The sequence below is a fragment of the Brassica napus genome, chromosome C5 (genome assembly GCF_020379485.1).
Source record: "Brassica napus cultivar Da-Ae chromosome C5, Da-Ae, whole genome shotgun sequence".
In the NCBI taxonomy this organism is placed as follows: Eukaryota; Viridiplantae; Streptophyta; class Magnoliopsida; order Brassicales; family Brassicaceae; genus Brassica; species Brassica napus.
In genome coordinates this window covers 6,899,537-6,926,217 of record NC_063448.1, presented here as the reverse complement: position 1 = coordinate 6,926,217, position 26,681 = coordinate 6,899,537, and the positions used below count along the sequence as shown (strand labels likewise).

The 26,681-nt window shown below is 36.0% G+C and overlaps 4 protein-coding genes across 7 annotated transcripts; 3 read left to right on the top strand and 1 right to left on the bottom strand.

Annotated features, from left to right (window-relative positions):
* Nucleotides 1-2,080: 2,080 nt before the first annotated feature.
* On the top strand, nucleotides 2,081-4,218 carry LOC106430938 (F-box/kelch-repeat protein SKIP11). Of its 4 annotated transcripts, none has more exons than XM_013871735.3 (2): nucleotides 2,081-2,319; nucleotides 2,638-4,218. In XM_013871735.3, exon 2 carries the CDS (start codon nucleotides 2,647-2,649, stop codon nucleotides 3,892-3,894), a length of 1,248 nt encoding a protein of 415 aa, XP_013727189.1. In that variant the 5' UTR covers nucleotides 2,081-2,319; nucleotides 2,638-2,646; the 3' UTR covers nucleotides 3,895-4,218. The 4 variants fall into 4 exon arrangements, with proteins under 4 accessions (XP_013727189.1, XP_013727190.1, XP_022558873.1 ...); XM_013871736.3 differs by having other exon boundaries at nucleotides 2,111-2,319; nucleotides 2,647-4,218; XM_022703152.2 differs by having other exon boundaries at nucleotides 2,111-2,424.
* A 2,615-nt stretch (nucleotides 4,219-6,833) lies between these two features.
* LOC106398419 (glutathione S-transferase T3-like) lies at nucleotides 6,834-7,667 on the top strand. Its single transcript, XM_048757152.1, has one exon. It carries the CDS (start codon nucleotides 6,834-6,836, stop codon nucleotides 7,665-7,667), a length of 834 nt encoding a protein of 277 aa, XP_048613109.1.
* A 9,656-nt stretch (nucleotides 7,668-17,323) lies between these two features.
* LOC106430951 lies at nucleotides 17,324-19,456 on the bottom strand. Its single transcript, XM_048757151.1, has 6 exons — nucleotides 19,306-19,456; nucleotides 18,595-19,118; nucleotides 17,928-18,450; nucleotides 17,640-17,844; nucleotides 17,400-17,560; nucleotides 17,324-17,337 (listed from the first exon to the last, which is right to left on the bottom strand). The coding sequence occupies exons 1-6, from the start codon at nucleotides 19,454-19,456 to the stop codon at nucleotides 17,324-17,326; spliced, it is 1,578 nt and encodes a 525-aa protein (XP_048613108.1).
* A 1,775-nt stretch (nucleotides 19,457-21,231) lies between these two features.
* Nucleotides 21,232-23,258, top strand: LOC111206414 (cytochrome P450 76C4-like). Its single transcript, XM_022703157.2, has 2 exons — nucleotides 21,232-21,717; nucleotides 22,534-23,258. Exons 1-2 carry the CDS (start codon nucleotides 21,326-21,328, stop codon nucleotides 22,721-22,723), a joined length of 582 nt encoding a protein of 193 aa, XP_022558878.1. The 5' UTR covers nucleotides 21,232-21,325; the 3' UTR covers nucleotides 22,724-23,258.
* The last annotated feature ends 3,423 nt before the right edge of the window (nucleotides 23,259-26,681 follow it).

Here is a 26,681-nt window from a genome sequence, read left to right as displayed (position 1 = left end):
CACATTTAAAATAAATTTAATTATATTTTAAATGTGAAATACTATTAAAAAAATATTTTATTGTAAATTAATTTTCGAAATCAAAATTTTATTTTTGGATATAAAAATAATTGTATGATATTATTAAATAAAATAAATGAATTAATTATATATTTTTCTTAATTTTATAAATTATAAATGCAAATGCTCTTCTAAAAGTTTCATACGAAAGCATTTGCGAGAGAGTATTAGCATTTAGTAAATGCTTCTTAAATGCTTTTTAACAATTATTGATAGGATAATGTAGAACATAATGTTAATGCTAATGCTCTACCAATCAAGGCATAGTTATCATTTTTTTCTTCTGAGAAAACAATTTTCCCAAAAAAAATCTCGGTAATATTCATGTTTTTGCGCATAAATACACTAATTTCATGGTCTAAGCGCAAAAACATACTCCCACGTGCTCCGAGAACCTAGATTTACTTTGTCGACAGCTTTCTCGTATTCCTAATTTTTCTGTTCAGCTCTTCTGTTATACTACTACTCCCTACATACTTTCTCGTACAGTTTTTATTGTAGTATATAAGTACTAGTATTATTCTTTGACTTATTCTTATTCGATATGATTGTGTTATTTTATATTCGATATCTTTTAAAAAAAAAAATAAAATATTGTCAAATTATATTATCTTTTTAAAATTAAAAGATAAAAAGAAATAAATAAAAATAGTAGTAATTACAAAAAAAAAATTTTTTAACGTCGTCAGCAAAACATTAAACCCTAAATCCTAATCCCTAGACCTTAAATCCTAAACCCTAAACCCTTGGGTAAACCCTAAACTCTAGGATAAATCTTAAACTCTAGGATAAATCTTAAACTCTAAATCAAAATCACTAAACACTAAAACACTCAAGGGTTTAGGGTTTAGGATTTCGGGTTTAGAGTTTTAGGGTTTAGAGTTTTAGGGTTTAGTGTTTTTATTTAGAGTTTAGGATTTATCCAAGGGTTTAGGGTTTACCTAAAGGTTTAGAGTTTACCCAAGGGTTTAGGGTTTACCCAAGCGTTTAGAGTTTAAGATTTAGAGTTTAAGGATTAGGATTTAGGGTTTAGTGTTTTGCTGACGACGTTAAAAAGATTTTTTTAATTTTTTTTTCTGTAGCTGCTATTTTTTTTTAACTTTTTTAATTTTCAAAACATAATATAACTTGATAATATTTTGTTTCCTTTTTTAAAAGATATCGAAATTGAAATAATGAAATCCTATTGGCTGGTGAACCTAGAGGTTCACCCTAGTGGATGAACCCAAGAATAACTTTTATTCTTTTATTTTACCATATTGAAGCTATATATATATATATTCGAAAAACATAAAAAAATTATTATATTCGGTGAAAAAGAAGCATTATATTCCTAACAAAAAAACTGTTCGGAATGCATATAATAAAGTCCTTTATTTGTCCTCCAGTTCAAGTTGATAAAAAAAGGTTTTCCTTCAATTCATATACCACTACTATATTCCACTGAAAATAAAATCAAACGAAACTAATGGAATTTTTCCTTCAATTCATATACCACTAATATATCTGGCCTAGAATAGTGCGGGTGAGATAGTTCAAATGACATTTTTCTGTGATAGTACAAATGGAATTGTTTGAAAGAGAATTTAGTTTAGAGTACATTGGTACTCTGTTAAGATGAAAAATTGAAAATGTACCTTATATATAAATAAATCATATATAAAAATTGTGAGATGACAATAGAGTATTTATTTGAAATAATATAAAACTGAGCAACTCTTTATTTGTAGAGAAACAGAATATGGAGAAGTGTATGCAGATATATGATAATTTTTAAAAAATTTATGACGTGCATATTACAAAGCAATTTAACATCCTTTGACCAGATGAAAAAAAAACAGGTAAAGTACTGAAACTTTTAGAACATTTATACTGAACACTAGAAAACAAAACTAGAATCAGTTTCAATTTCTTGATTTTAATACGTTAGCAAGTGTGGAAAAAAAAAGAGAGAAAACTTATCTAAAATTATTTGGACTCTCTATATGTAGAAAGAAAAAAGATTTATTTAAATTAGTGAGATTAACAAATACATTTTCATCATTTTAACCCAAAGAATAATTTAAACAAAGAGGAGAGAGAGAGAGAGAGAAACGTTAAAGAGAGGGATAAAGAGAGAAAGTTGAATTTGAGCTCCAAAAAGACTCATACCGCTTCTTCACTCCGATTCGACGAGAGAGAGAGACGACAGAAACGGAAACAGAAAACTTATAAACTTTTATTTCTTTCTTCTTTCGTTAATCCAATCAAATTCAATCCGTAAGTACCTCTCCCTTGTTAATATATAATCTCTTCTCTTTCTCTTCCTTTTTTTTCTCTCTTCTTCTAGGAATCTTACCCAGATCGAGATCAGCCATCCCCACGGTTTGATTTTTTATTTTTTTTTCATTTCTGGGTGAATTGGGTTTCGAAATTGGAAAAATCCGACTATTGAAAGCTGACATTTTTATTTCTGGGTTTTGTTATTTGGTGGCTGGATCGGTGTTTCTGAATCGATATAATCGTGATTTAACGAAAATGAGAACACTTTAAATCGAATCTGAGTACTCTGTTTCTCTCTGCATTGGTGTGATTTAGTGATTGAAGATGGTGGAAGATCGGACGTATCTGTTAGCGAGGGTTTTCTCATCTTCTCGTCTCTCAGAATCCAAGTGGCTTTACATGCATCCATCTGAGGAAGAAGATTCCTCTGCCTCTAACCTCAGAAACGCCAAAAGAGCTTTCGATGATGATGATGAGCTCAGACAAAGCAAATCTCTCAAACTCACGAGATTCTCAATTCACCAACAACAACATGGCGATGGCGATTCACTAATCAACGACATCGGCAGAGACAACTCGATAAGCTGTCTGCTCCGTTGCTCCCGGTCCGATTACCCCTCAATCGCCTCCCTAAACCGGAGTTTCCGGTCTCTGGTTAACTCCGGAGACATATACCGACTCAGGAGACAGAACATGATAGTCGAGCACTGGGTTTACTTCTCCTGCCAGCTCTTGGAGTGGGTCGCTTTCGACCCCGTCGAAAGACGTTGGATGAACCTGCCGACGATGCCTTCGGGTGTCACTTTCATGTGTGCGGACAAAGAGTCTCTCGCTGTCGGAACAGATTTGCTCGTCTTAGGCAAAGATGACGACTCTTCCCACGTTGTGTATAGATACAGTCTCTTGACTAACTCTTGGTCTCCCGGTGAGAGGATGAACTCTCCGAGGTGTTTGTTTGGCTCGGCGAGTTTAGGAGAGATCGCTATCTTCGCTGGTGGGTGTGACTCTTTAGGAAAGATCAGTGACGTTGCGGAGATGTATAACTCCGAGCTTCAGTCGTGGACTACGCTTCCCAACATGAACAAGCCGAGGAAGATGTGTTCCGGTGTCTTCATGGATGGGAAGTTCTATGTGATTGGAGGGGTCGGCGGCGGTGAGGAGTACGATTTAGCGACCAAGAAATGGACTGAGATTCCGGAGATGTCGCCTCCGAGGAGCAGGGAGACTCCAGCGTCAGCAGAAGCGCCGCCGCTTGTTGCTGTTGTGAACAACCAGCTGTACGCGGCGGATCATGCTGGTATGGAAGTGAGGAAGTATGATAAAGAGAGTAAGAGATGGTTTACGTTAGGGAGGTTGCCTGAGAGAGCTGGTTCGGTTAACGGTTGGGGTTTAGCGTTTAGAGCTTGCGGCGAGAGGTTGATAGTGATTGGTGGACCTAGGAGTTCAGGTGGAGGGTTCATTGAGCTGAACTCTTGGGTTCCAAGTAACGATAGAAGCCCTCCTGTGTGGACATTGCTTGATAGGAAACATTCATCGAATTTTGTTTACAATTGTGCAGTGATGGGTTGCTGACAAAGTTGAGATTTTTTTTTTTTGGTTTTGCAAAGTGGAATCAAGATTCTTGGCTGCTTAGGGAGGTTGGAAGTTGCAGTCTTTTCTTATTCATATAAAAGATTTAATTCAAGTTCAATACAAGTGTCTTGGTGGTTTTACAATAACTTGGTGGAGAAGGTTCAGAATCTTAGAGTCTTTCAGTTTTGTTCATGTTGTTTAATTTGTGTTTCTAAATACAGTGTATTTTTTTTCTCGAAATATTTATTACACAACATTCATTTTTCGGCGAAAGAAATTGTATCCTGTATTATTTCTTGCAAGTAAAATACTCTTTTTTATTTATTTTGATTCTCTGTTTTGTAAGTTCTGGACCTGGTTCTTTCTTGGAAAAAAATGTTATGAATATGATTTTGACATGTAGAGGGACTTCTGTCAATCTCTATTGGATCACTCAGCCTAATATAATTAGTGAGATATTAAATCATAAATGTTAAAAATGACATCCAGCTAACATTAGGTGTAGCTAGGCTTTCTTAATTTCAAATCAATGCACTTTTATACATGCTAGCTAAAGAGATGTCAAAAGAAAAATGTTATAAATGAAAGAACAATTTGTGTACTGCAAGATCTTACTTATTAGAACAACTCCATCCAAAAATATGAGGTTTATTGGATGGATATCTAAACTTTTAAGAACTTCAACCAAGATATCCAACATATCTGGACGAACAGAGAATCAAATGCCTGTGTTGATATACTTGCAAAACAAGCAATTTCAAATGCGGATTCCTTTTTTTTCATGGTTATATCCCAAATGTAATACATGATGCCGTGACTTCTGATTATTATGATCATTGGTAAAAGTTAATCTTCGTGAAAAAAAGAACTTCAACCATCACTTTAACATAAATTAACATCTTATTATTTTCTGACAACCCCATCGTACTATGAATGAGAGAGCGCTCTTATATTAACCAAATTAATACATATGTACAAGGTCGAATAAACAGGAAACAAAGCCCGAATAGCCATAACCATTTTTCTTTTTACATCATTTGATTAAACTGAATAAGAAAACTTCAAGAATCAAACACGGTTTTATTATCAGGATATTCTTTTATTTGTCATCAAAAGATTCATTCCTGGAATCGTATTGTTCTTTACATGCTAGCCTCTGGCAACCTACAAAATGCGAATTCGATATATCAGGACATTATGGTACTACTAGTACTGGTCTTGGGCAGAAGCTATAGAAACGTGTGCTTCTGGCCCATTTTTAAATATCTAATATTACATATTTCAACCACACTTTCTAATCTATATCTAATAGCATAGTTGGTTAAAGGTTGAAATACACCCAAGGAAGTTGGAAGTTTCAAACTCCACTGTACTATAATTATTTTTTGGGTGTTTTTTTTTTCTTTTTTGACAACATTTGTTTGGGTGTTTAATTGTGAATTTATAGGCTTAATTGTCTCCAGCCTGATTTTTCTTAGGAACAGGCCTGGTTACTACACTAAACATTTATCACCGTAACTAAATAATAATTTCAGATGTAGTTTGACTTTTGTGTTGTTGGGTTAAGAAGCCCGATGACTAATATAAAATTCTTAGACCAACATTATCGGCTTATGCTAACGTCGTCCTTATTGAAAAGGAGCCGAAAAATAAATGAAAAATAAGGAAAGAGAAGAGAGACGTGGGTTAAATAAGAAGTTTTCGACGACGTCCTTAAGGAGCACGTGTCATCGTGTGATAGGAAAACCGAAGGGGTAGTGGAAACACGAGGTTCGGTCTCGAAATAATGTTGGTCTCGTCTCCCTATTCTCTTTCTTTCGACGGCGATTTCGACGACACCGCTTCGTGTTCGCTCAATCGATCTCTCAATCGACACCGATCACTCGTGTAATCCAAAGCTTCTCCGCCGTATCGAATCTAGACGAGGTATGTGCTCCTTGTTTGTCCTCTGTTTTGCGATTTAAAAGTCGATCTATATGTGGGTTTGATTGGTTTTTGTTGTGACGATTTCATTGCATGCTTCGTGTTTGTAGGGGAAAGACGAGTTTCGGTCTGGAAATCATTCTCGGTGTCTCCCTATTCTCTCTCTCTCGACGGCGATTTCAGCCACACCGCTCTATAGCTCAATCAACGACGATCTCTCCTTTAATCCAAAGCTTGTCCGCCAATCCAATCGAAACCAGGTATGTGTTTCTTCTCTGTCTTCCGTTTTGCGATATAGAGGATTTAATGAGTTGATCTATATTCGTCTCTGGGTTTGATTTGTTTTTTTTTGTGACGATGCTTCGTGTTTGTGATACTTCGTGTTTGTGATGGTTCCTAATTTGTTTCTGATTATATGCTTGGATTTAATGCTAAATTTCTGACTTGTGAATTCTTTTGAGTAAATCTGTAGATTCATTAGTAATGCTATACTTAGGGTAGCTTTAGGGATTACAGTGATAAAGCCAATGCGTAGATTCATTAGTAAAAAGAGCTTGATTACAAAAACAGAATTGTTCATGCGTGTATGCTTACGGTAGCTTTAGGGATTCATGATTTCTTCTGATAGAATTAGTACACAGAGCTTGTTACTTGCGAAAAGTAAACTGATATTTAATTACTTGTTAGCTTTGTGGTTGTGTAATGTGTAATAACTTCTAGTTTATGGTTCGGTCATTACTTCTCAGAGTTTATGGTTTGGTAATTACTTTGGTAGTTTATGGTTCGGTCATTACTTCTCAGAGTTTATGGTTCGGTCATTACTTTGGTAGTTTATGGTTCGGTCATTACTTCTTAGAAGTTTATGGTTGTAACTTATTACTTCTTAGAGTTTCACCTATTAAACCCCAACCATCCTTCATTGTATCATATATCTCCACCATCTTCTTTCTTTCTTGTTTGCGAAATCCCCTCCTCTCCGGTTTCTCTTCTATAATTCCCTCCCTGTTCTAATAGCTATGGATCCATATAGCCAGTCATCTAGTTATATGGGCCTTCTTAACAGTCAAAACTTTCTTTATGAAAGTTTTCCTCCATTCAGTTCACAACAAACCGACGCTGGAACTCTACATGAAGACACACCAGTGGACCGTAAGGAGAGAAGGAAATGGACCCCAGCCGATGATGAGGTTCTAATCAGTGGGTGGCTGAACACATCTAAGGATGCGGTCGTTAGGAATGAACAAAAGTCAGGGACTTTTTGGAAACGAGTAGGCGAATATGTCGCAGCAAGTCCTCATGCTATAGAGAGCGGTGAAACAAGAGAGCATCTCCATTGTAAGCAGAGGTGGCACAAAATCAATGATCTAGTGAACAAGTTCTGTGGTGCATATGCGGCAGCAAAAAGACAAATTAGTTCTGGTCAGAATGAAAATGATGTTCTCAAGGTGGCTCATGCCATCTTCTACTCTGATCACAACACGAAGTTTAATCTTGAGCATGTGTGGTGTGTGTTGAGGTATGAACAGAAATGGCTTAACCTTAACACTCCTAAACCCACTGGCAGTTCAAAGAGAAAAACTGGTGAGACAGGTTCCCAAACTTCAAGCACCACTGTTGGTGATCAAGACATCCGGCCTGAAGGTGTAAAAGCTGCTAAAGCTAAAATGAATAATGGTCAAGGGAAGTCTGTTGCTGAGTATACGAACATTTGGGAAATGAAGAAGGAGGATCTCATGATGAAGGATAAACTGTCAAAGCTGGCCATACTAGACACTCTCCTAGCCAAAAAAGAACCACTGAGTGAGGCTGAAGAAATTGTCAAGAATAAGCTACTCACTGAGTATTTCTGAGCATTAGAGTCGTCTTTCTATGTTTCTACTTTATAACTATGTCTTTTAAATGTTGTTTTACGTACTCGCTGCCGGCTTTGAGCATTAGAACCTTTCTTTGTATTATCTTTAACGTGATGAATGTACTTTATGTTTGCTTTTAAATGTCTATCTTTATTAAAGAATCACTTGTGTTAATGCTGCTATCTACTTTATAAATGGCTTTGAACTCTTATAATGGCTTTGAACTCTTTCTGTGGTTTTGTCTATTTTTTCTGAGCATTAGAGCCTTTCTTTGTATTATCTTTACGTTGTCTTTTTTTTTTTTCAGGTTTAGCTAAACATGGGGCATGACTGTAGCTACAGCCAGCCTTCTGAATCAGAGGAGTATGGTGGGGAGACAGCTGACAGTAGCTACAACGAGACAGAAGATCTTATACGTCGAGACCGAGCTGAGATAAGCTACAATTATGGTGCGTCGGCTCAGTACCCTCCTCAACCCGAGGTTGAGTTTGGATTTCCGCAGACATGCTACTGTGGTAGTCAACCTGTTCTAGCCACATCTTACACTAGAAATGATCTGGTAAGAAGATACTACATTTGTGATAATGTTGATGATGGAGAGTGCCATGTATGGAAATGGTGGGATGTGGCGGTTATGGAGGAGATGAGAGCCAGGGATAGACACACACTTCAATTGGCTGAAAAGGTTGAAACTCTAACCTTGTTGAGTGACTATGAGACTGAGCAGAAACTGGTTAGGCTAGAGAAGATAGTGTGTGAGTTAGCTAAGAAGAAATCCAGGTTTACCAATGGCTTTGAATACTTTGTTCGTGTTATGGTTTTGGTATTAGTTTCATGTGTAATGAGTTATGGTCTTAGTTTTATGTGTAATTTGTAATGAATTTGAACTCTTTCTCGGCTTTGTTTAATGTGTAATTTGTACTCTCTATGTCTTTGTTTAATGTGTAATTTGTACTCTTTGAACTCATTCTCTCATCTTTGTACTATAGTATCACAAGATGTACTCTAGAGTCACATGGGTTGTTTGTTTCTTCCACAAGAAAACAAGATGTCATCACAAGATGTATATTTCAAATATCACAAGATACATTTTTTAGTTTCTATAAATACATCATCATCTTCTCTCATAACATATATTCAAATCATCTCTCGTATGCTCACTTTAAAAACATTTTCTCTCTTTTTAAAATTTTAAATGGCTTCTTCTTCCCATTATCATTACCACAAAGATGATGATGATGATTTTAATAACATGTTTGATGATTTTTTTGAAAACCCTGATCTTTTTCCAGAACCAAAAGAGCGAAAAATGTATTTTTATCGACATAAACCGGGAAGAAGGCCACGAGACGCTTTGGAATGATTATTTTAGCGACACTCCAACATATACTCACAATTTATTCCGGCGACGGTTTCGAATGAACAAATCATTGTTCATGCGTATTGTGCATCGTCTCTCCACAGAAGTACCGTATTTTCAACCAACACAAGATGCAGCCGGACGGTCTAGTTTATCACCCTTCCAAATATGTATTGCAGCAATTCGTCAATTGGCATATGGTGGTGGGGCTGATACAGTTGACGAATATGTCCGACTTGCTGAAACAACTGCTCGAAAACGTTTGCACAATTTTACCGCCGGAATAATCAGCTTGTTTGGCGATGAATATCTAAGACGTCCCTCACTGGAGGATCTGGAAAGACTACTCCATATTGGGTAACAACGTGGATTTCCGAGGATGGTTGGAAGCATCGATTGTATGCACTGGGAGTGGAAGAATTGCCCCACCGCTTGGAAAAGAATGTATTCACGAGGAACCGAAAAACCAACAATTGTGTTGGAGGCGGTAGCTTCATATGACCTCTGGATATGACACACTTTTTTTGGAGCTCCAGGTACTATGAACGGTCTTAATATTCTTGATAGATCACCTGTTTTCGATGACATTATTAACGGAATAGCGCCACAAGTAAACTTCTGTGTCAACGGAATTGAGTATCATTTGGCTTATTATCTCACATATGGTATTTATCCGAAATGGGTGACTTTTATTCAATCTATCCGACTACCCCAAGGTGAGAAAAATTCATTATTTGCTAAAACCCAAGAACCTGTGCGAAAAAGATGTTGAACGTATCTTTGGAGTCCTGCAAGCTAGATTTGCCGTTGTCAAAAATCCATCTAAGTTATGAGATAAAGACAAAATAACAAATATTATGAGAGCATGTATCATACTCCATAATATGATTGTCAAAGATGAACGAGAGTCATTCACTCAGTATAACGTTTTTGAATTTCAACAAGAAGAAGATGTGGAGCATACATTTTCCATCGGGATGCCTACAAATCACGACAATCTCGACACCACAAATGATCGTCGAACGAGACTTCGGAATGCAAAAGCCCATCAACAATTAAAAAATGATTTGATTGAAAATATATGGGCTAAATTTGGACATCTTCCAAATAACATATAATTTTTAAGTTTTTATGAATTGACAAAAATGTTTGTTTGCTTTTATTTATGATCTTTGTAATTTTTTTTGGCAACTTTGTAATTTTCTTATGTTTTCAATTTTAATGTTATATGTTTTATTTTAAACTTATCTTTTATATATCTCATTTCCTATTAAAATAAACAATTAATTTATTAAGAGACAACAAAAAGTCCTACCATAATCTACATTTTTGGCAACTGTCCTTACCTTTGTCTCTTAACATAAAAAAATAAAAAAATAACCTAAGGACACACAATTTGGTCCTACCAATAATGTTTCTCTTAGTCATTTTGATCAAAAAAAAAAATCTTAGTCATTATGCATTTACCGGGACCGCACTGTAATCAAACAAGCAAAAAATAAAGAGAAACTAGGCATTCCTACCAAATAACTTTTGGCTGTTTAACTCTTTACAAATTATCACTATTCAGACCACTGTGTATATTTATCTGTGACATTGCTACCCCTACATATATATTATAACGTACTCTACAATTGTATATAGGCAAAATCTAATACTAAGATTTGCTAAGATCTTATCTTCTATACTAATATCTCTTTCCCATGTCAAATCATCATGAGTTCTTTCTCGTATCTCTCTGAATTATTACAAACTTTTTCAAAATTAAAAATCAATAGCTTTCTTTCTCTTTCATATTTCTTCTGCAAGAATATTCTTCTTTCTCGCCTAGAAACAATTTGTTCTTGAAAATTTCTAGAATTTGTTGTTTGGGAAACTTGTAAATGGAGAACAACGATGGGCAATCACCAACATGTCCAATCCTGAAGAGATTTTTCGCTATTGTAAAAGACCCAGTTATGATTTCACCATAGCGTAAAACATGTGGAACTCAAAAGATTGATGAATTTTTTTTCTCTGTTGCAATTCTCTTTTGGATTTGACAGATAGAAATAGAAACAAAACATCATAGAACAGTCAACTATCAAGTGAGACCAAGTTCTGATAAAAGTTGAATTGAATTTTGCTTTTGTCTCTGAGAAGTTAGTGGATCTCAGTCTTTTTACCATGCAACTTGGATCCATGGAACACGACTTTGAATCTTTTATATCTCAGAAAGAAGAAGATGAAAGAAACTTTTGGTAATGATGATGATGATTTGGCTGAGAAGGTGTTAGAGTTTGATCTCTTGTCCTGGACTTTGAGAACATATATTTAGCCGTGTAAATAATATTATATCAATTAATCTTGTACATTAGATATGTATAATATTTAGTATAGGTAACTCAATTCCATTAGCCGGATATCTTAGTACATAACAAACATTTAGATTGATCACTATCACCTTCATTATGGTGCATAGTAGACGTTCACATAATATATTAAATATGTTAGTGCATCGCAATAAACTAATATAGTAGACATTTACGTAATATATTAGCCATGATACACAACATTGTTGGTTGGTTAATAAAATTATAGAAACGAATTATGGATAAAATGGTGGTTAGGACGAAATGATACATCATTTGATTATTTTTTCAATTTGAATAAAAAAATTAATTCACCTAGTTTGACAACATATTAGATAGGAAATATAGTTGAGTTAGTCGGAAACATAATTTCGTAACTAATTATTTTTATAATGTTTACATCAACAAAGTTTTAGTATCTGGTTAATCAATCTAATAGATGTGCAACATATATTTGTTAGCCGACTAAACTATAAAATGATCATATTTCTCATATTGGCCACGGGGGGACACATCAACGATCCCCGACTTATACTTACGCATTCCACGACCCACTACTGTATCAAACCACTTACATTTGAAAATCATGGCTTTCAAGCCAACAGCACCACCGTACTCGATCATCATGATTTCTTCTATCAGCCCATAATACTCGGTCTCGGTGGTTCCACGGACATACACACCATAATATTGGGTATTTTTATCTTGGCCATGGCTATGTGTGTGGAAGCAATATCCTCGCGAGAAATATATCGGCCACGATGTGTAATTATGATACGGTCCTTGAATGAAATCCAACATCCATAAAGGGAACTTATATGTTTCACTGGCATTTGTAATCTGTAATGTTGGCATAATGAATTATAAAATTTTGTTATTTTTTTATTTTACAAAATTTAATAATTACAAAAGTCTCAAGTTAATTAAGCAAAACTTACGAAGTCTTTCACCCATTTTGCAAAATGTTGATCTTTCGCTCTCTGTAGATCATTACTAGTAATATTTGGGTTTGCTTCCATCACGAACTCATCAAACATCATGTGCAAAAAACGTGACTCAGACCCTCATTATATAATAGGATGATATAAATCTAAATTCAAAATATTACCTTTCATAAGGTTCAAACACATCGCAATTGAGCAACATAAATGTTTGCAAGACGGTGAAGTCAACATCTGTTAACCATCTCGTGGTGGCTTTTCCACTGACCCGACCTTCATGATAAAACAAATTTGGTACATCTTCATAAGTATAAGTAAATCGAACTTTCCCAAAGTAAGTTGCAGATGCAGTTGATATCTCCTCATTCAAACATTGTGCAACAATGGACCCTGCAATATTTGCCTTGTTTTTTACCATTTTTTTCAGATGATACATGTACCTTTCAAAGACATACATCCATCTATATTGGACAGGACCACCTAAAGCAGCTTCATCTGGTAGATGCACAGGAAGATGTTCCATGACATTAAAGAACGATGGAGGAAATATCTTCTTCAAATTACAAAGCTTCTCACCCCTATATTTTCTTTCAAAAGGACAACATCTTCGGTGCGCAATATCTTTGCTGAGATATCACGAAAGAAAAGTGCAATCTCTGCAAATTTAAATACAATTATTAGTAAGTAAGAAACATTAAATAATAAAAATATAGTTCAACAAATCTTATAATTAAGTAATAACCTGAATTTGCGGTATGAACATGTTTCGGAAGGAGTTCACGAAATGCAAATGGATAAAGACGTTGCATAATAACGTGACAATCATGACTTTTCAACCCTGATAGCTTCATATTTGTTTCATCAATGCACCGACTAAATTTTGAAGCGTATCCATCTGGAAATTTTATATCATTCTTCAGCCATGAGAGAAATTGCCTTTTTTCTTCATTTGACAACCTAAATATCGGCACAGGCATAGTTCCATCTTCGTTTAAATGTAGAGATTGTCTTCTACATATATTAGGGAGATCCATCCTCGATTTAATGTTATCTCTTTCCAGGAACATTCAACACAGTGTTGGTGAGATTATCAAAAAAGTTTTTCTCCACATGCATGAAGTCAATGTTGTGTCGAAGAAGAAGGTTCTCCCAATATGGCAAATCCCAAAAAATACTCTTCTTCACCCAGTTATGATCCTTTCCATAGCCAGATATCGTCTGTGCAGCCTTCTCGTGTCCTTTTCCTCCACAATCAACTGTTTTGGACAACCCCTTAATGTTGTTTATTCTTTCATGAAGAATTTCTTCTCCAATCAGCCACGGGGGTGGATCATCTGTTACTGTTTGTCCCCGCCGAAACGCGTTTAACATTTCACCGGTAAGGATGATTCTGAGGCAAAAACATTTTGTGACAATCAAACCAACTATGTTTCCTTCCATTTTGTAACCAAAAATCCTTTGTATCATCTAAACAATATGGACACGCTAATCTACCATGCGTCATCCAACCAGAAAGCATTGCATATGCTGGAAAGTCGCTTATTGTCCACATCAGTGCAGCTCGCATTGTGAATCTTTTTTTCTTTGAGATATCATAAGCTTCCACCCCCTCACTCCATAAACTTTGTAATTCTTCAATCAGCGGCTGAAGATAAATATCTAGACTTTTTTCGGATGTTTTGGCCCGGGAACTAGTATCGACAGATATAAATATTCCCTTTTCATACACATACCAGGTGGTAAGTTATATGGAGTTACGATAACGGGCCAAATCGAATGTGCTTCACCATTCATACCGATAGGATTAAATCCATCTGTCGATAAGCCTAAATAAATGTTACGACTTTCAGCAGCGAATTGAGGATATACCCCATTAAAATGCTTCCATGCCGCTCCATCTGATGGGTGATGCATTTCTCCTTCAGGAGAATTATGCTCTGCGTGCCATCGCATATGTGATGCAGTTTTCTCTACTTGGCATAGACGTTTCAGCCGTTTCGTAATCGGCATATAAAACATCCTCTGTTTAGGACGGTTTTTTCCTCTTCCTCTGTTTGGATGGTATATGTATTTACCACAAAACCGACATGCCAAAAGCTATTTATCTTCTTTCCAAAACAACATGCAGCTATCCTCACAAATATCAATCTTTACAACAGGGAGGCCAAGTGATCGGGCCAGCTTCTTCGTTTCATAATAAGATGATGGCGCTTTATTCGGCTTCGGTAGAACATCTTTAAAAGTTTGTGATATCTCGTCGATACAAGCTTCTGGCAAATTGTAATCAGTTTTTGCGTGAAGCCAAGTATAGTTGAGAAATTCCTTCAGAACATCCGTCATAAAGTGGTTGGCTTGCATCTTCATAGGCTCTAAAAACGTTATCGTGATATGTTTCTTCATTACCCGCTTCCACCACATACTCCAATGTAGAGGTTACTTCAACCTCTTCTTCCAAATTTATATTTATATTGGAAAATGGGTTATTAACGTACATTTCGTTTGGAATTTGATAGTTTGTACCTTCTGCTTCTTCTGGTGCTTCTTCTCCATAAAAATGACTTGTCCCCGAAGATTGTCCAACATTGTAACAGCTTTCTCCATGACTTGACCAAACATAGTAATTCCCCGTAAATCCTACTCGGAAAAGATGTTTAGAAACCGTCTTTGCATCACGTTGTTTCCGGTTCTTGCATCGTGCACACGGACACAACATAGTGCTTGTTCCTTGATAAGACTCTTGATTACAAGCAAAAGCAAGAAACACTTCAATTCCCTCCATAAATTCTTCAGAAACACAATTTTGGATTGGATCCAAATGTCGATCCATCCACTCTCTTGATTGAAAGAAATGAGACATTGAAATTATGGAATGCACAAGAAAGAGTTGAGAAAAGACGTTCACTAATGTGTCAAGAACACAAAAAAATATTGAGAGGAGAGGTTTTCTTTGTTTGATATTGTGTTCTTCATTTCCACGAAAGTGTTTGTTTTGTGTTGTTTTAGTCACGGAAATTGTCACAATAATGAAACCGTGACTAGATATGACATGTTTTTGTCACGATGGCTACTGTGACCAACCAAATTCGAATATATTCCCAGCCAAAACAGTCCCGTTTTCTGACTTTGATGTAAAGTCTATGTCATTTTTTTGTTGGAAAAGTCACACTTTAATCACGAAATAGAATGAGACTAAAGTTTACCATTATTTGATTAGATATTGTCTTAGTCACGGTTTATCTAGTGTCATTTCGTGACTCTTAAAGCCACGGTTTATACACGGTTTCAAAAACGTGACATTTTAGTCACAAATAGTTTGTGACAAATCGTGACTACGTTTAGTCACGAAAACATATGTGACCGATTCGTGTCTATTTTGCCATGAAAAAGACACCGATTGTCACGTTGTCCTATTTCGTGACTAAATGTGACTTTGTCGTGACTAACACAAAATAAGTCACGATACTACTGTGTCCAAAACGTGTGTATTTCGAAGTTTTCTACTAGTGTTCATCTAGTTTGACAACATATTAGATAGGAAATATAGTTGAGTTAGCCTATAGTTGAGTTAGCCGGAAACATAATTTCGTAACTAATTATTTTTATAATGTTTACATCAACAAAGTTTTAGTATCTGGTTAATCAATCTAATAGATGTGCAACATATATTTGTTAGCCGGCTAAACTATATTTTTACTTATAATGCCATATTTTGTACTCACATATATGTTCGAAGACATCAAAATACAGTTTCTTCACCACTTCTGATTCCCAAAAACAGTTACCTGGCTAAACTAAAAATTGCTTGTATAATTTGTTATTTAATCATTAATAAATTTGTTAGCTTGCTAATTATCATATTCTCATATCCCTATTTGTGAGGGTTATGAGACCTAATCTCTAACTTTAATCGAAACCCTCGGGTCCTGTAGGTGGAATGAGACGTGTTGACTAGACGCGTTGTCTTGATCGTCGAGTAACCCGAAGAATCTCCAGGATGTAGAGAAATGAAAGACAATGAAGTTCAAAAGATAGAATGCTTCATTTTGTTTTGAGAATTTATTGGTGATTGGTATAAGTGCTTTTTCCATCACCCATAGAGAATCTTCACCATGACTTAACAACAAAGCCCGCTCAAATCTGAGTAGCAACGGCGGAGATCTTCCTTCTCCATGCATGTTGCGTTGAGCTGTCGGTGAGACTTACAGAATTCAGAACCACATTTTCTTTAATTAAATCTGTAGAAAGAAAAGAGTAAAAAAAAAGAGATACACAACAATCTATGGAATGAGATCTACTCCGAACAAATGAAATTTTATCACCCATATGAAACAAAATGATTCAGATGAAGAACAAAATATATTTTACAAACTGATCGGAGATCAAAAAATTAAAAAATAATGGTTTTACTTTCTGAAAAATGCATAGAGAGTTGAGAGAAAGAAAACATGTTTAATTCCTTTTCACTCGATGGAGACAAAATAATGAGAGAAAACCCCAAATATAAGTTAACACGTACGTATCTTTACAATTTTTTTAATTATTTTTTTATAATTTATTCCCAAATTTTTTACAAATCTAAAGAAATTGTGCCTGCCAACTAGTTATTGTAGGTATCCTACCACAGAAAAATCGATTGGACGATTACTAAGGACACTATCGTCATTAACTTCCAGTGACAACTTTATGTTTTACTGTTTTTGGCAATGTTTTTAAAACCGGACCGGCGAGCGAACCAGAAATATTTTGGGCCAGGGGTCATTATGGTTCGACCGGGTTCGATCCGGTTCGTTTAGATTAAGCTGAATCTAATGATGTTTTCTATGTATATTGTTACAAAGATAAATCATCTCAAATAAAATGTTTCAATAACCTTAATGTTAAGAAAATCTTCAAAAATAACAAACTTAAATGTAATAAAAGTAATAAAACAATTTAATAATCCAAATCTAAAATTTATAAGAAAAAAAACATTTAAATTTTGCTCTCCAAGTCTTTATCACTCTAATCTGCATCACCTTTAAAAAATATACACATTAGTTAAAAAGACTATATTTTGAAATAAAATTCAAAATCATACCATGATTGAGTTCTTCGCCATCTTTAGGATATTCTTCAAGAAGTTTATCTTCTAATTCAGAAAAATCAAGTTCTCCTTCTCCTTCTTCTTCCACAATCCAAAACTCAGTTTTATCAATTGACTCATAATCAACGGGATCATATGATCTTCTTGTCCCATACCTACGTAAAGAAACAATAGCGTATTACCAAATGAATAATGACACACAAATATTTGTTATAAACTTCACAACTAACTAACCTGTTTTGTAAACGCAAGTTGTAGTGAACATATACAAGATCATTGAGTCTTTGATGCTCTAGCTTGTTTCTTTTTTTGGTATGAATACGTTCAAAGACACTCCAGTTTCGCTCACATCCCGATGAAGAAGCTGTTTGACTAAGGATTCGGATTGCAAGCTTTTGCAAATCAGGAATATCACAACCAAATAGTTTCCACCATTCATCTGTAAATATAATAAAAATATATATTAGTAACTGACCAGAAGAAAACATGTTATATTGGCATAAATATAACGACATTACTTACCGGGTCGAGTCGTTTTGCTACAAGTAAGTGCCATTTCTCGAGATAAATTAAGTTCTCGATCTCTATAGCAACGAAGGGTTGATACCAACTTTGTTTCACTTAGACTGCCCTTCTGCTTCTCAATCAGATTTAGCACTCCTCTTGTAATCTCGGCTTTATCGCAGAAGTTCTTTTGGTCATACAAGAAGGCAGGATTCAAAAAATAAGCTGCAGCATAGATATCACTACGCAACATCCTATCCCACCTATTGTCAATGATCCTCGTATAAGACCTATAAAGAGGCTTTTCTTTCTTGAATATATTTTTGATGCCTAGCCGTGCCCTATACATCCCTTCATATACATAAGGCAACGATGGTTTCTCATCAGCATCACAAATACGCAACAAACGGATCAACGGAGTCATAATCTGCACAATCATAAAGCACTCCTTCCAAAAGTCTTCATTAAAGATAAGCTGTTTCACAAGTTTTGCTTTCTCAGATCTTGAGATTTTTCTGAACTCCTCATCAACAACCATACTCTGCAAAATATCTTTATGGGCATGTAAACTTTGTAAAGCTATGAAACTTGTAGCAAACCGAGTTTCCCCAGGGCGAATTATCTCTCTCCAATCCGGCCTGTTTCTCAACTAGTTCAAAATATGCTTATGGTTATACACAAATACAATGATCTTTGATGCATTGCTGGTTAAATTATGCACATGAGGCAGCTTTCCCACATCTTCTAATATCAAGTTAATGCAGTGAGCAGCACACGGTGACCAGTATATGGTAGGATATCTTTCTACAAGCCTACCACCAGCAGCTTTGTAGTTAGGTGCGCTATCTGTCACCATATGGACCACATTTTGTGGTCCAATCATCTCCACAATCTCCGCAAATAGGTTGCACAAATTCTCTGCATTTGTACATATTCCTGAAGCATCAACAGACTTGATGAAAGTTATCCCCTTAGGACAGTAGACCAAAAAATTAATCAATGGCCTTTGCCTAGTATCTTTCCATCCATCTCCCATCAAAGTACAACCACTATCAGCCCATGTACTCCTTAAAGAGTCGATAATCAAAGAAACTTGCAGCTTTGCATCACGTAGTAAACCAACCTTTAAAGCATGATAAGAAGGCCCTACATAACCATGACCCATGCTTGCAATTTTGCTGATCATAGGCTGATAGAACCTAGAATTAACTGCATTCATAGGCATACATACATCATAGAAAAATAATGCTATCAGCATCATGAACCTTTTCCTTACTTTGCAAGCATGATTTTATAGTTGGCTGTGTCTGATCTTCTAGACCCCTTTTAAAGTAAGAGTTTACATCCGTACCGACCTTTCTTTTCTGACTTGTAGGCACACAAACTTGAGTAGAACCTTCACCATCATCAACATCGTGAAGTTGCATATTCACTCCTCGCTTCTGTTTTGCTTTTTTCTCATTTTCTTTCAGTGATTTTCTCATTGTGTGTTGAACTTCTGGAGGAACCTTTGTGCATCCGTTTGTGCTTCCTTTCACTCCCGCCATATGTTGTTTCATTCTATTGATTCCACCTCCATGATTAACCTTACCACAAAAGTTACATGTAAGAATGGTTTTCCCCTTTGAATCTAAAGTATGAGTGACATATGTCCATGCTAAATCTTTTGACGAGTGGAACGTTGTGATGGTTGTTGATGTTCTGTGTTTGAATTTGATGAAAGTGGAATTTCTTGATCATTATCTTCCATCCTAAGTACACTGCAAAAGTTTTGCAGAGACATCAAAGACACAAACATAAGTTTTTAATTATTAGTCTCACCCACAAAAACAATACCTTGAGATGTAGAAAATACCTTGTGACTTTGTGAGTCGTGAGATGTAACTTGCAGAGACGCCAACGACTCAAAAGTATAAGACGTCAAACACGGCAATACCTTGTGAATTGCAGTTTGTTAACAAACCCTATTTAAAAAGGAAAAACTAATTATTTTTTAAACAAAATTTTGGTTTTTAAACGAACCAGGGTTTTACCGGTTCGTTGGGTCAACGGTTCCTGGGTTTTTAACGGTTCAATATGATTTTTTTACCGGTTCAATTGTAGTTGGGTTTTGGCATCAACCCAACCCAGACTGATGTCCGGTTCGCGGTTGAACCCGGTCGGACCGGCGGTCCGGTCCGGGTTTAAAAACATTGGTTTTTGGTAGATACTTAATTTCCCTATCTTTCATTGGTTTTAACCCAATTTGCTCAAAAATAAAACTATTACGCATGGATGTTCATAGTTTTCGCTGAAGCAAGTTAAACCGACATCTTACTCCAAAAAAAAAGAATTAAAACTGACATACATGCGGCAAATAAAATTGTTGATCGAAAAATTACTGATATAAATTTTTTCTTGGAAGAATGGTCTGTTTACGAACTTTTAACTCAATTAAAAAGAATCAAAGATGACCGGGTGATTGTGGCCGGGTGGTAAGGAGGCGGGAGTGAGATGCTAATACATTTCAAGTTCGATCCACCTGTTGTGCAAAACTAAGTCACAGTTATCCTGTTCACTTAATACATGACCCATTTGAATGCCTGGAGAAAGAGTCTATCCGCGAATGAAGATTAGTCTGTGCATTTCTTTGGGCCTGAGATACTCTAGGTTAATCAAAAAAAGAAAGATAAATAATTTTATCTTTTACTTCTAAACACTTTTATTAATCACTCATAGAAAAAATTATATATATAGTATTTTTTTACAAACTATGATATTTTATGTTTGTTTATTCATGTTATGTTATTTATTTATTATATGATACTGTTTAATTTATATTAAATAATTATTGTGTTGGTTTATTGTTAAAATAAAGTAGTTAGGTAAAATTAGTAAATATAAAAAAATATAAAGATAAATTAGTAATTAATGATAAAATAGAGATGAAATATATTTGAAATGTTTTTTTTTCAAAAAATAAATGAAACAAACTATTGAAATGAATGTTGCTTTTTTATTTTATTTTGAAGAAAATGAACTTTTGAAAATAAAAATAAAACCAACTATTGGAAATGTTATTTGCATTTAGTACTAGTTTTTAACGCCTCAATAATTCATTGGATTCTTCGGGATTTGATGGGACATTATCTGATTAGCCCGTGATACGCATGGTGACACAAATCATTAACTGCTACTCTATTAATTAATAAGAATTGCAATACTAACATGCAACAGATAACCAGCCAAATGTCAAATGCTATAGTTTAGTAATGAAATACACATAGTTTTATAAAATATTCATTAAGTTATTTTCTTTACTATACCTCAGTAGTTGATTCAAACAAAGTTTATATAATATATTACCACTCCATAAACACTCTAAAATGATGTATCTATATAGGTTCGTGTAGTTTCTATCAACTAAGAAAGCAGAGATGGAAATTTTCTCAGAAAAGCTGTTATTGCCCATTTGCTTTATCCTATCATGTTTCTTTATTTTTACTACAGCAAGATTCCGACAGAGCTCTCCCCGATCTGCCACGCTGCCTCCTGGACCTCCACGGTTACCGATCATAGGTAACATTCACCAAGTCGGTAAACTCCCGCACCGCTCATTCGCGGACCTCTCGAGAACATATGGACCAATCATGCATCTAAAATTTGGACGTCTAAACACAGTGATCATAACTTTACCGGAAGCTGCAAGAGAGGTTTTAAGAACACACGATCAAACCTTGTCTGACCATAAGGCTCCTAACGCGGTACGGTCGATCAGTCACCACAAAGTTTCTGCTGCATGGATTCATCCATTTTCGGCTCGTTGGAGGTATTTTGTGCTATCGAATATTTTCTATGGTTTTTTCTTCTCAAGTTTGGCTGCTAACTATTTTGGATTTTTTCGATCAAATGCATATAGTTGTATTTGTCGTTTGCTTTTAATAGTTAGGTCATTTTATTTACATTTTAAGAAAATATAATATGTGCTACAAAAAAGAAGAAAATATAATATATTTATGGTGTTTCCATAAAAAAGACTATACAGTAGTTATAATTTATAAGTTTTAACTTACAAACGCAAACTAAAGACCGTATAATTTTTAGTTGTAGCTGGTATATATTTGCATTTGTCTTTGCTAAATAAAATATTTTATTTATACTCCATGTAAAAGTAGTTTTATCTAAAAACACTAATATTGAAAAAACCTACATAATTTAATTGATCAAATAATATCCAACAAATACAAAAGTTGCATTGAAATATGAAAACTATTTATATTTTGAAAAAAATACTTCTAAAACTAAGTATATTATGAAACAGATAAAGTATTTTATATATACACAATATTTGCTAAAAAAAATATATACACAATATTTATCATAGCTCAAATTCAAATTTAGCAAGTTGTAGACGATACAAAAAAAATGATAATAGAACCGAACTTTAAGTTAGGAAAGGCATAGGAAAATTAAATGATTGTTATGCTTTTCGTGATTACTTTTACAATCTTCAAATGTGTTTCTACTGAAATCTTGTCAGCATAATAATCAAGCTGATAATTTATTAATATGCAATCATTCAAATTAAACGCAACAAACGACACCTAAGACACTAATCAAATTGTTGTTGTGTTTTTTTTTTCAGACTGTTGAGAAAATTGTCTGTGACACACCTGTTCTCGCCCCAGCGTATTGAAGCCACTAAAGCTCTGAGGATGAAAAAGGTGCAAGAGCTTGTGAGCTTCATGGATGAAAGCAGCAAGAGAGAAGTAACTGTTGATATTTCTCGTGTATCTTGTGAAGATGAAGCAATAAGAAACAAGATGGTTGGTTAAGGTCTCAAGACAATGGAGATACCACTACAAGGGACAAGCATGCAATGGTTGGTTAAGGTCTCAAGACAATGGAGATGCCACTACAAGGGACAAGCATGCATGGTGGGTTAAGGTCTCAAGACAATGGAGATGCCACTACAAGGGACAAGCATGCATGGTTGGTTAAGGTTTCAAGACAATGGATTATTAGTTTATCATATCTCATCTACCATTTGCCATACTTGTAACCCTTATATATATGGGATGTTCCCATAAGCAAATCAATCAAGCAAATAAGATTCTCTTTCTTTACTCTATCTCTCTCTTTACTTTCTAGATTAAACATCTCTCTCTCTTGTTCTTCACTATGTTCTTCAATTTCTAACATGGTATCAGAGCCTCCAAGCTCTTGAATACCAAACTGCTTCCGCAAATTTACTCTATTCACCTTACTCTTTCACTTGTTTGGTTTACTTTCTTCATTTCTAGAGAACATATCTTGGCTTCCCTTGTTTTCTCTCTTGTCTAGCCTCAGAAATTCAAATTTCTTCTTGGCGAATTTTTTACTTTTTTTACCCGCTGGACAATAGCAAGCAAAGATGGAGCAGCACAAGCTAGTGAGGATTCCAGTCATCCTGAAAGGTCCTAACTACATTACCTGGTCGAGATTGACCAGGACAGCTCTTGGAGGAAAAGGTCTATGGGAGCACATCACCACAAGTGAGGCCCCAAGACAAATCACCCAAAGAGAAGATGGCAAGGAGGTTGTAGTGGTAGATGAAGGCAAATGGGGTTAGGAGGATCTCATGGTGTTGTCTATCTTGCAAGGCTCACTTGATACTCCTATCATGGAGTCTTACTCACACTGTGAGACTGCAAAGAAGCTATGGGATACCTTACACAAGGTATATGGAAACACTTCAAACCTCACCAGAATTTTTGAGGTTAAGAGGGCAATCAACAACTTGCAGCAAGAGGAGATGGACTTCACCAAACACCTTGGGAAGTACAGCCAGCTGTGGTCTGAACTTGAGATGCTGAGACCAAGTACCACTGATCCTAGTACACTAGAAGAGAGGCGTGAGCAAGACAAGGTCTTTGGATTGCTTCTCACACTCAACCCAAGCTTCAATGATGTACTTAAACACATATTGAGAGCTAAAGAGCTTCCAAGCTATGATGATGTGTGTGCTCAACTTCGGAAGGAGCTAGGCTCAGATGGTCTCTTTGGTGGAAAAGGGGAACTGTCTATGGCAAACAAAGCTGAGAAGATGGAGAGTGCTTCAGTCAACAAAGCACACTTCAAACCAAGAAGAGGAGGAGACAAGTCTATGACTTGTGAGCACTGCAAGAATATAGGCCACTCCAAAACCAATTGTTGGATCCTCCATCCTCACCTCAGACCTGCTTCAACCAACAGATACAACCAGGCCAAAGCACATGAAGCAAGAGCTCATGAAACCACAATACCAGGCTCCATGCGCATAGGAGAAGATGGAAGAGCTATGATCTCAACCACCCACACTGGTGGATCCACATCCCATGCCATGTCTCAGCGATCCCCTGATGATGCCTTCATCCGCAAGTCAGACATTGAAGCCCTTATCAAGGCTATCAATGCAAACTCTGGTAACATCAGTGTCAATGCTTTAAATTCTATTCACAGTGCTTCACATACTACTAGACCTTTGATCATTGATTCGGGAGCTTCTCATCATATGATTAGGGATGCTAGACTGATTAGTGATGTTAAACCTGCTCTAGGGAGTGTAGTGATTGCTAATGGTGATAGAATTCCAATTGAAGGAGTAGGAAACTTGAAACTGTTTGATAAGGAGTCTCAAGCCTTTTATATGCCTACTTTCACATCCAACTTATTATCTGTTAAGAGAGCAACCAATGATCTAAATTGTAATGTTATTTTCAGTCCTAATGATGTGTGCTTTCAGGATATTAAGACCAGGAAGATGCTGGGAAAGGGTGTGAGCAAGGGAGAGCTTTACTTGCTTGAAAACACCAAGCTTTCAGATTTATCTTGTGCTTTCAATTCTGCTTCTGTGTTAGCTAGTGATGTTTTATGGCATGCTAGATTAGGTCATCCTCATTATCGTGCCTTAGGACTGATGTTACCTAATCTATCTTTAAAGAGTGGAAGTTGTGAGGCTTGTATTCTTGGTAAACATCAGAGATCTGTTTTCCCTAATTCTAAGACTATTTATGAAAATTGCTTTGATCTTGTGCATTCTGATGTTTGGACAGCACCTTGTATGTCTAGGGAGAACCATAAATATTTTGTTACATTCATAGATGAAAAATCAAAATATACATGGCTCACCTTGATTCAAACTAAAGATAGAGTTTTAGAAGCTTTTATTAACTTCCAAAACTATGTATCTAACCATTTCAATTCCAAGATCAAAATTTTTAGGTCTGATAATGGCGGAGAATACACAAGCACTGCTTTCAAACATCACTTAGCAAAACATGGCATAATCCATCAAACAAGTTGCCCATACACACCACAACAAAATGGAGTTGCTGAAAGGAAGAATCGCCATCTTATGGAGGTTGCAAGGAGCATGATGTTCCATACCAATGTTCCAAAGAGGTTCTGGGGAGATGCTGTGGTCTCAGCATGTTATTTGATCAACAGGATCCCCACCAAAATCCTCCAAGATATCTCTCCCTTTCAGGTATTAAACAAAATAAAACCTCCAATTGATCACTTGCGTGTTTTTGGGTGTGTGTGCTATGTCTTGATACCAGGGGAACAAAGAAACAAGCTTGAAGCCAAGAGTGTCAAAGGCATGTTCATAGGATATACTCATGCGCAGAAGGGGTACAAGTGCTACATACCTGAATCAAGAAGAGTTATGGTCTCAAGGGATGTTAAGTTTGTGGAATCAAAGGGATACTATGATGAAAAGAGTTGGGAAAGCCTTCAGGATCTCTCACAAGGATCTTCAGATAGGGCAAACAACTTGAGAATCATTCTGGAAAACCTAGGCATCAGCCTGCCTCAAACAAGTGGCGTACCGAGCACTTCACATATACCTCCAGTTGTGGATGAAGCTACATCAATTGAAGAAGCAGTCCATCCTGATCATGAGGGGGGAAATCAACCTAATTTGCAAGTTATCCATGAGGAAGCTATCCCTGAAGAAGATATCCATGACGAAGCTATCCACGAGGAAGCTATCCAAGAAGAAGCTATCCAAGAAGAAGTTGTTAATGATCAAGATGGAATGCAACAAGAAGTTCAACCATTAAGGAGGAGTACAAGGGTGAAGAAACCATCTCAGTGGATGGACACCAAAGTATACTTCAACAACAATGCAGTAGCTCATCCTATCCAAGCAACATGTTCTTTTGCGAGACTATCTGAAGAGCATGTAGTCTTCATCAGCAACTTAGATCAAGAGTATGTACCAAAGACTTATGAAGAAGCCATGAAGCATGAAGAGTGGAGAGCGTCAGTTGGGGATGAAGTTGGTGTCATGATCAAGAATGATACTTGGTATGAAACTGAGCTCCCCAAAGGAAAGAAAGCTGTTACAAGCCGTCTACTCTTCACCATCAAGTACCTTGCCAATGGGAAACCAGAAAGAAAGAAAACAAGGCTAGTTGCAAGAGGATACACCCAAGTCTATGGAGAAGACTATCTGGATACATTTGCACCAGTAGCTAAACTCCACACCATAAGGATTCTACTCTCATTGGCAGTGAACTTGGAATGGGATTTATGGCAGATGGATGTCAAGAATGCTTTTCTTCAAGGAGAGCTGGAGGATGAGGTTTACATGAGGCCACCTCCGGGTATGGAAGACATGGTCAAGCCAGGGAATGTCCTAAGGTTGAAGAAAGCAATCTATGGGTTAAAACAGTCACCAAGGGCTTGGTACCACAAACTGAGCACAACTCTCAATGGAAGAGGGTTTGTAAAGTCAGAAGCTGATCATACACTCTTCACACTCACAAG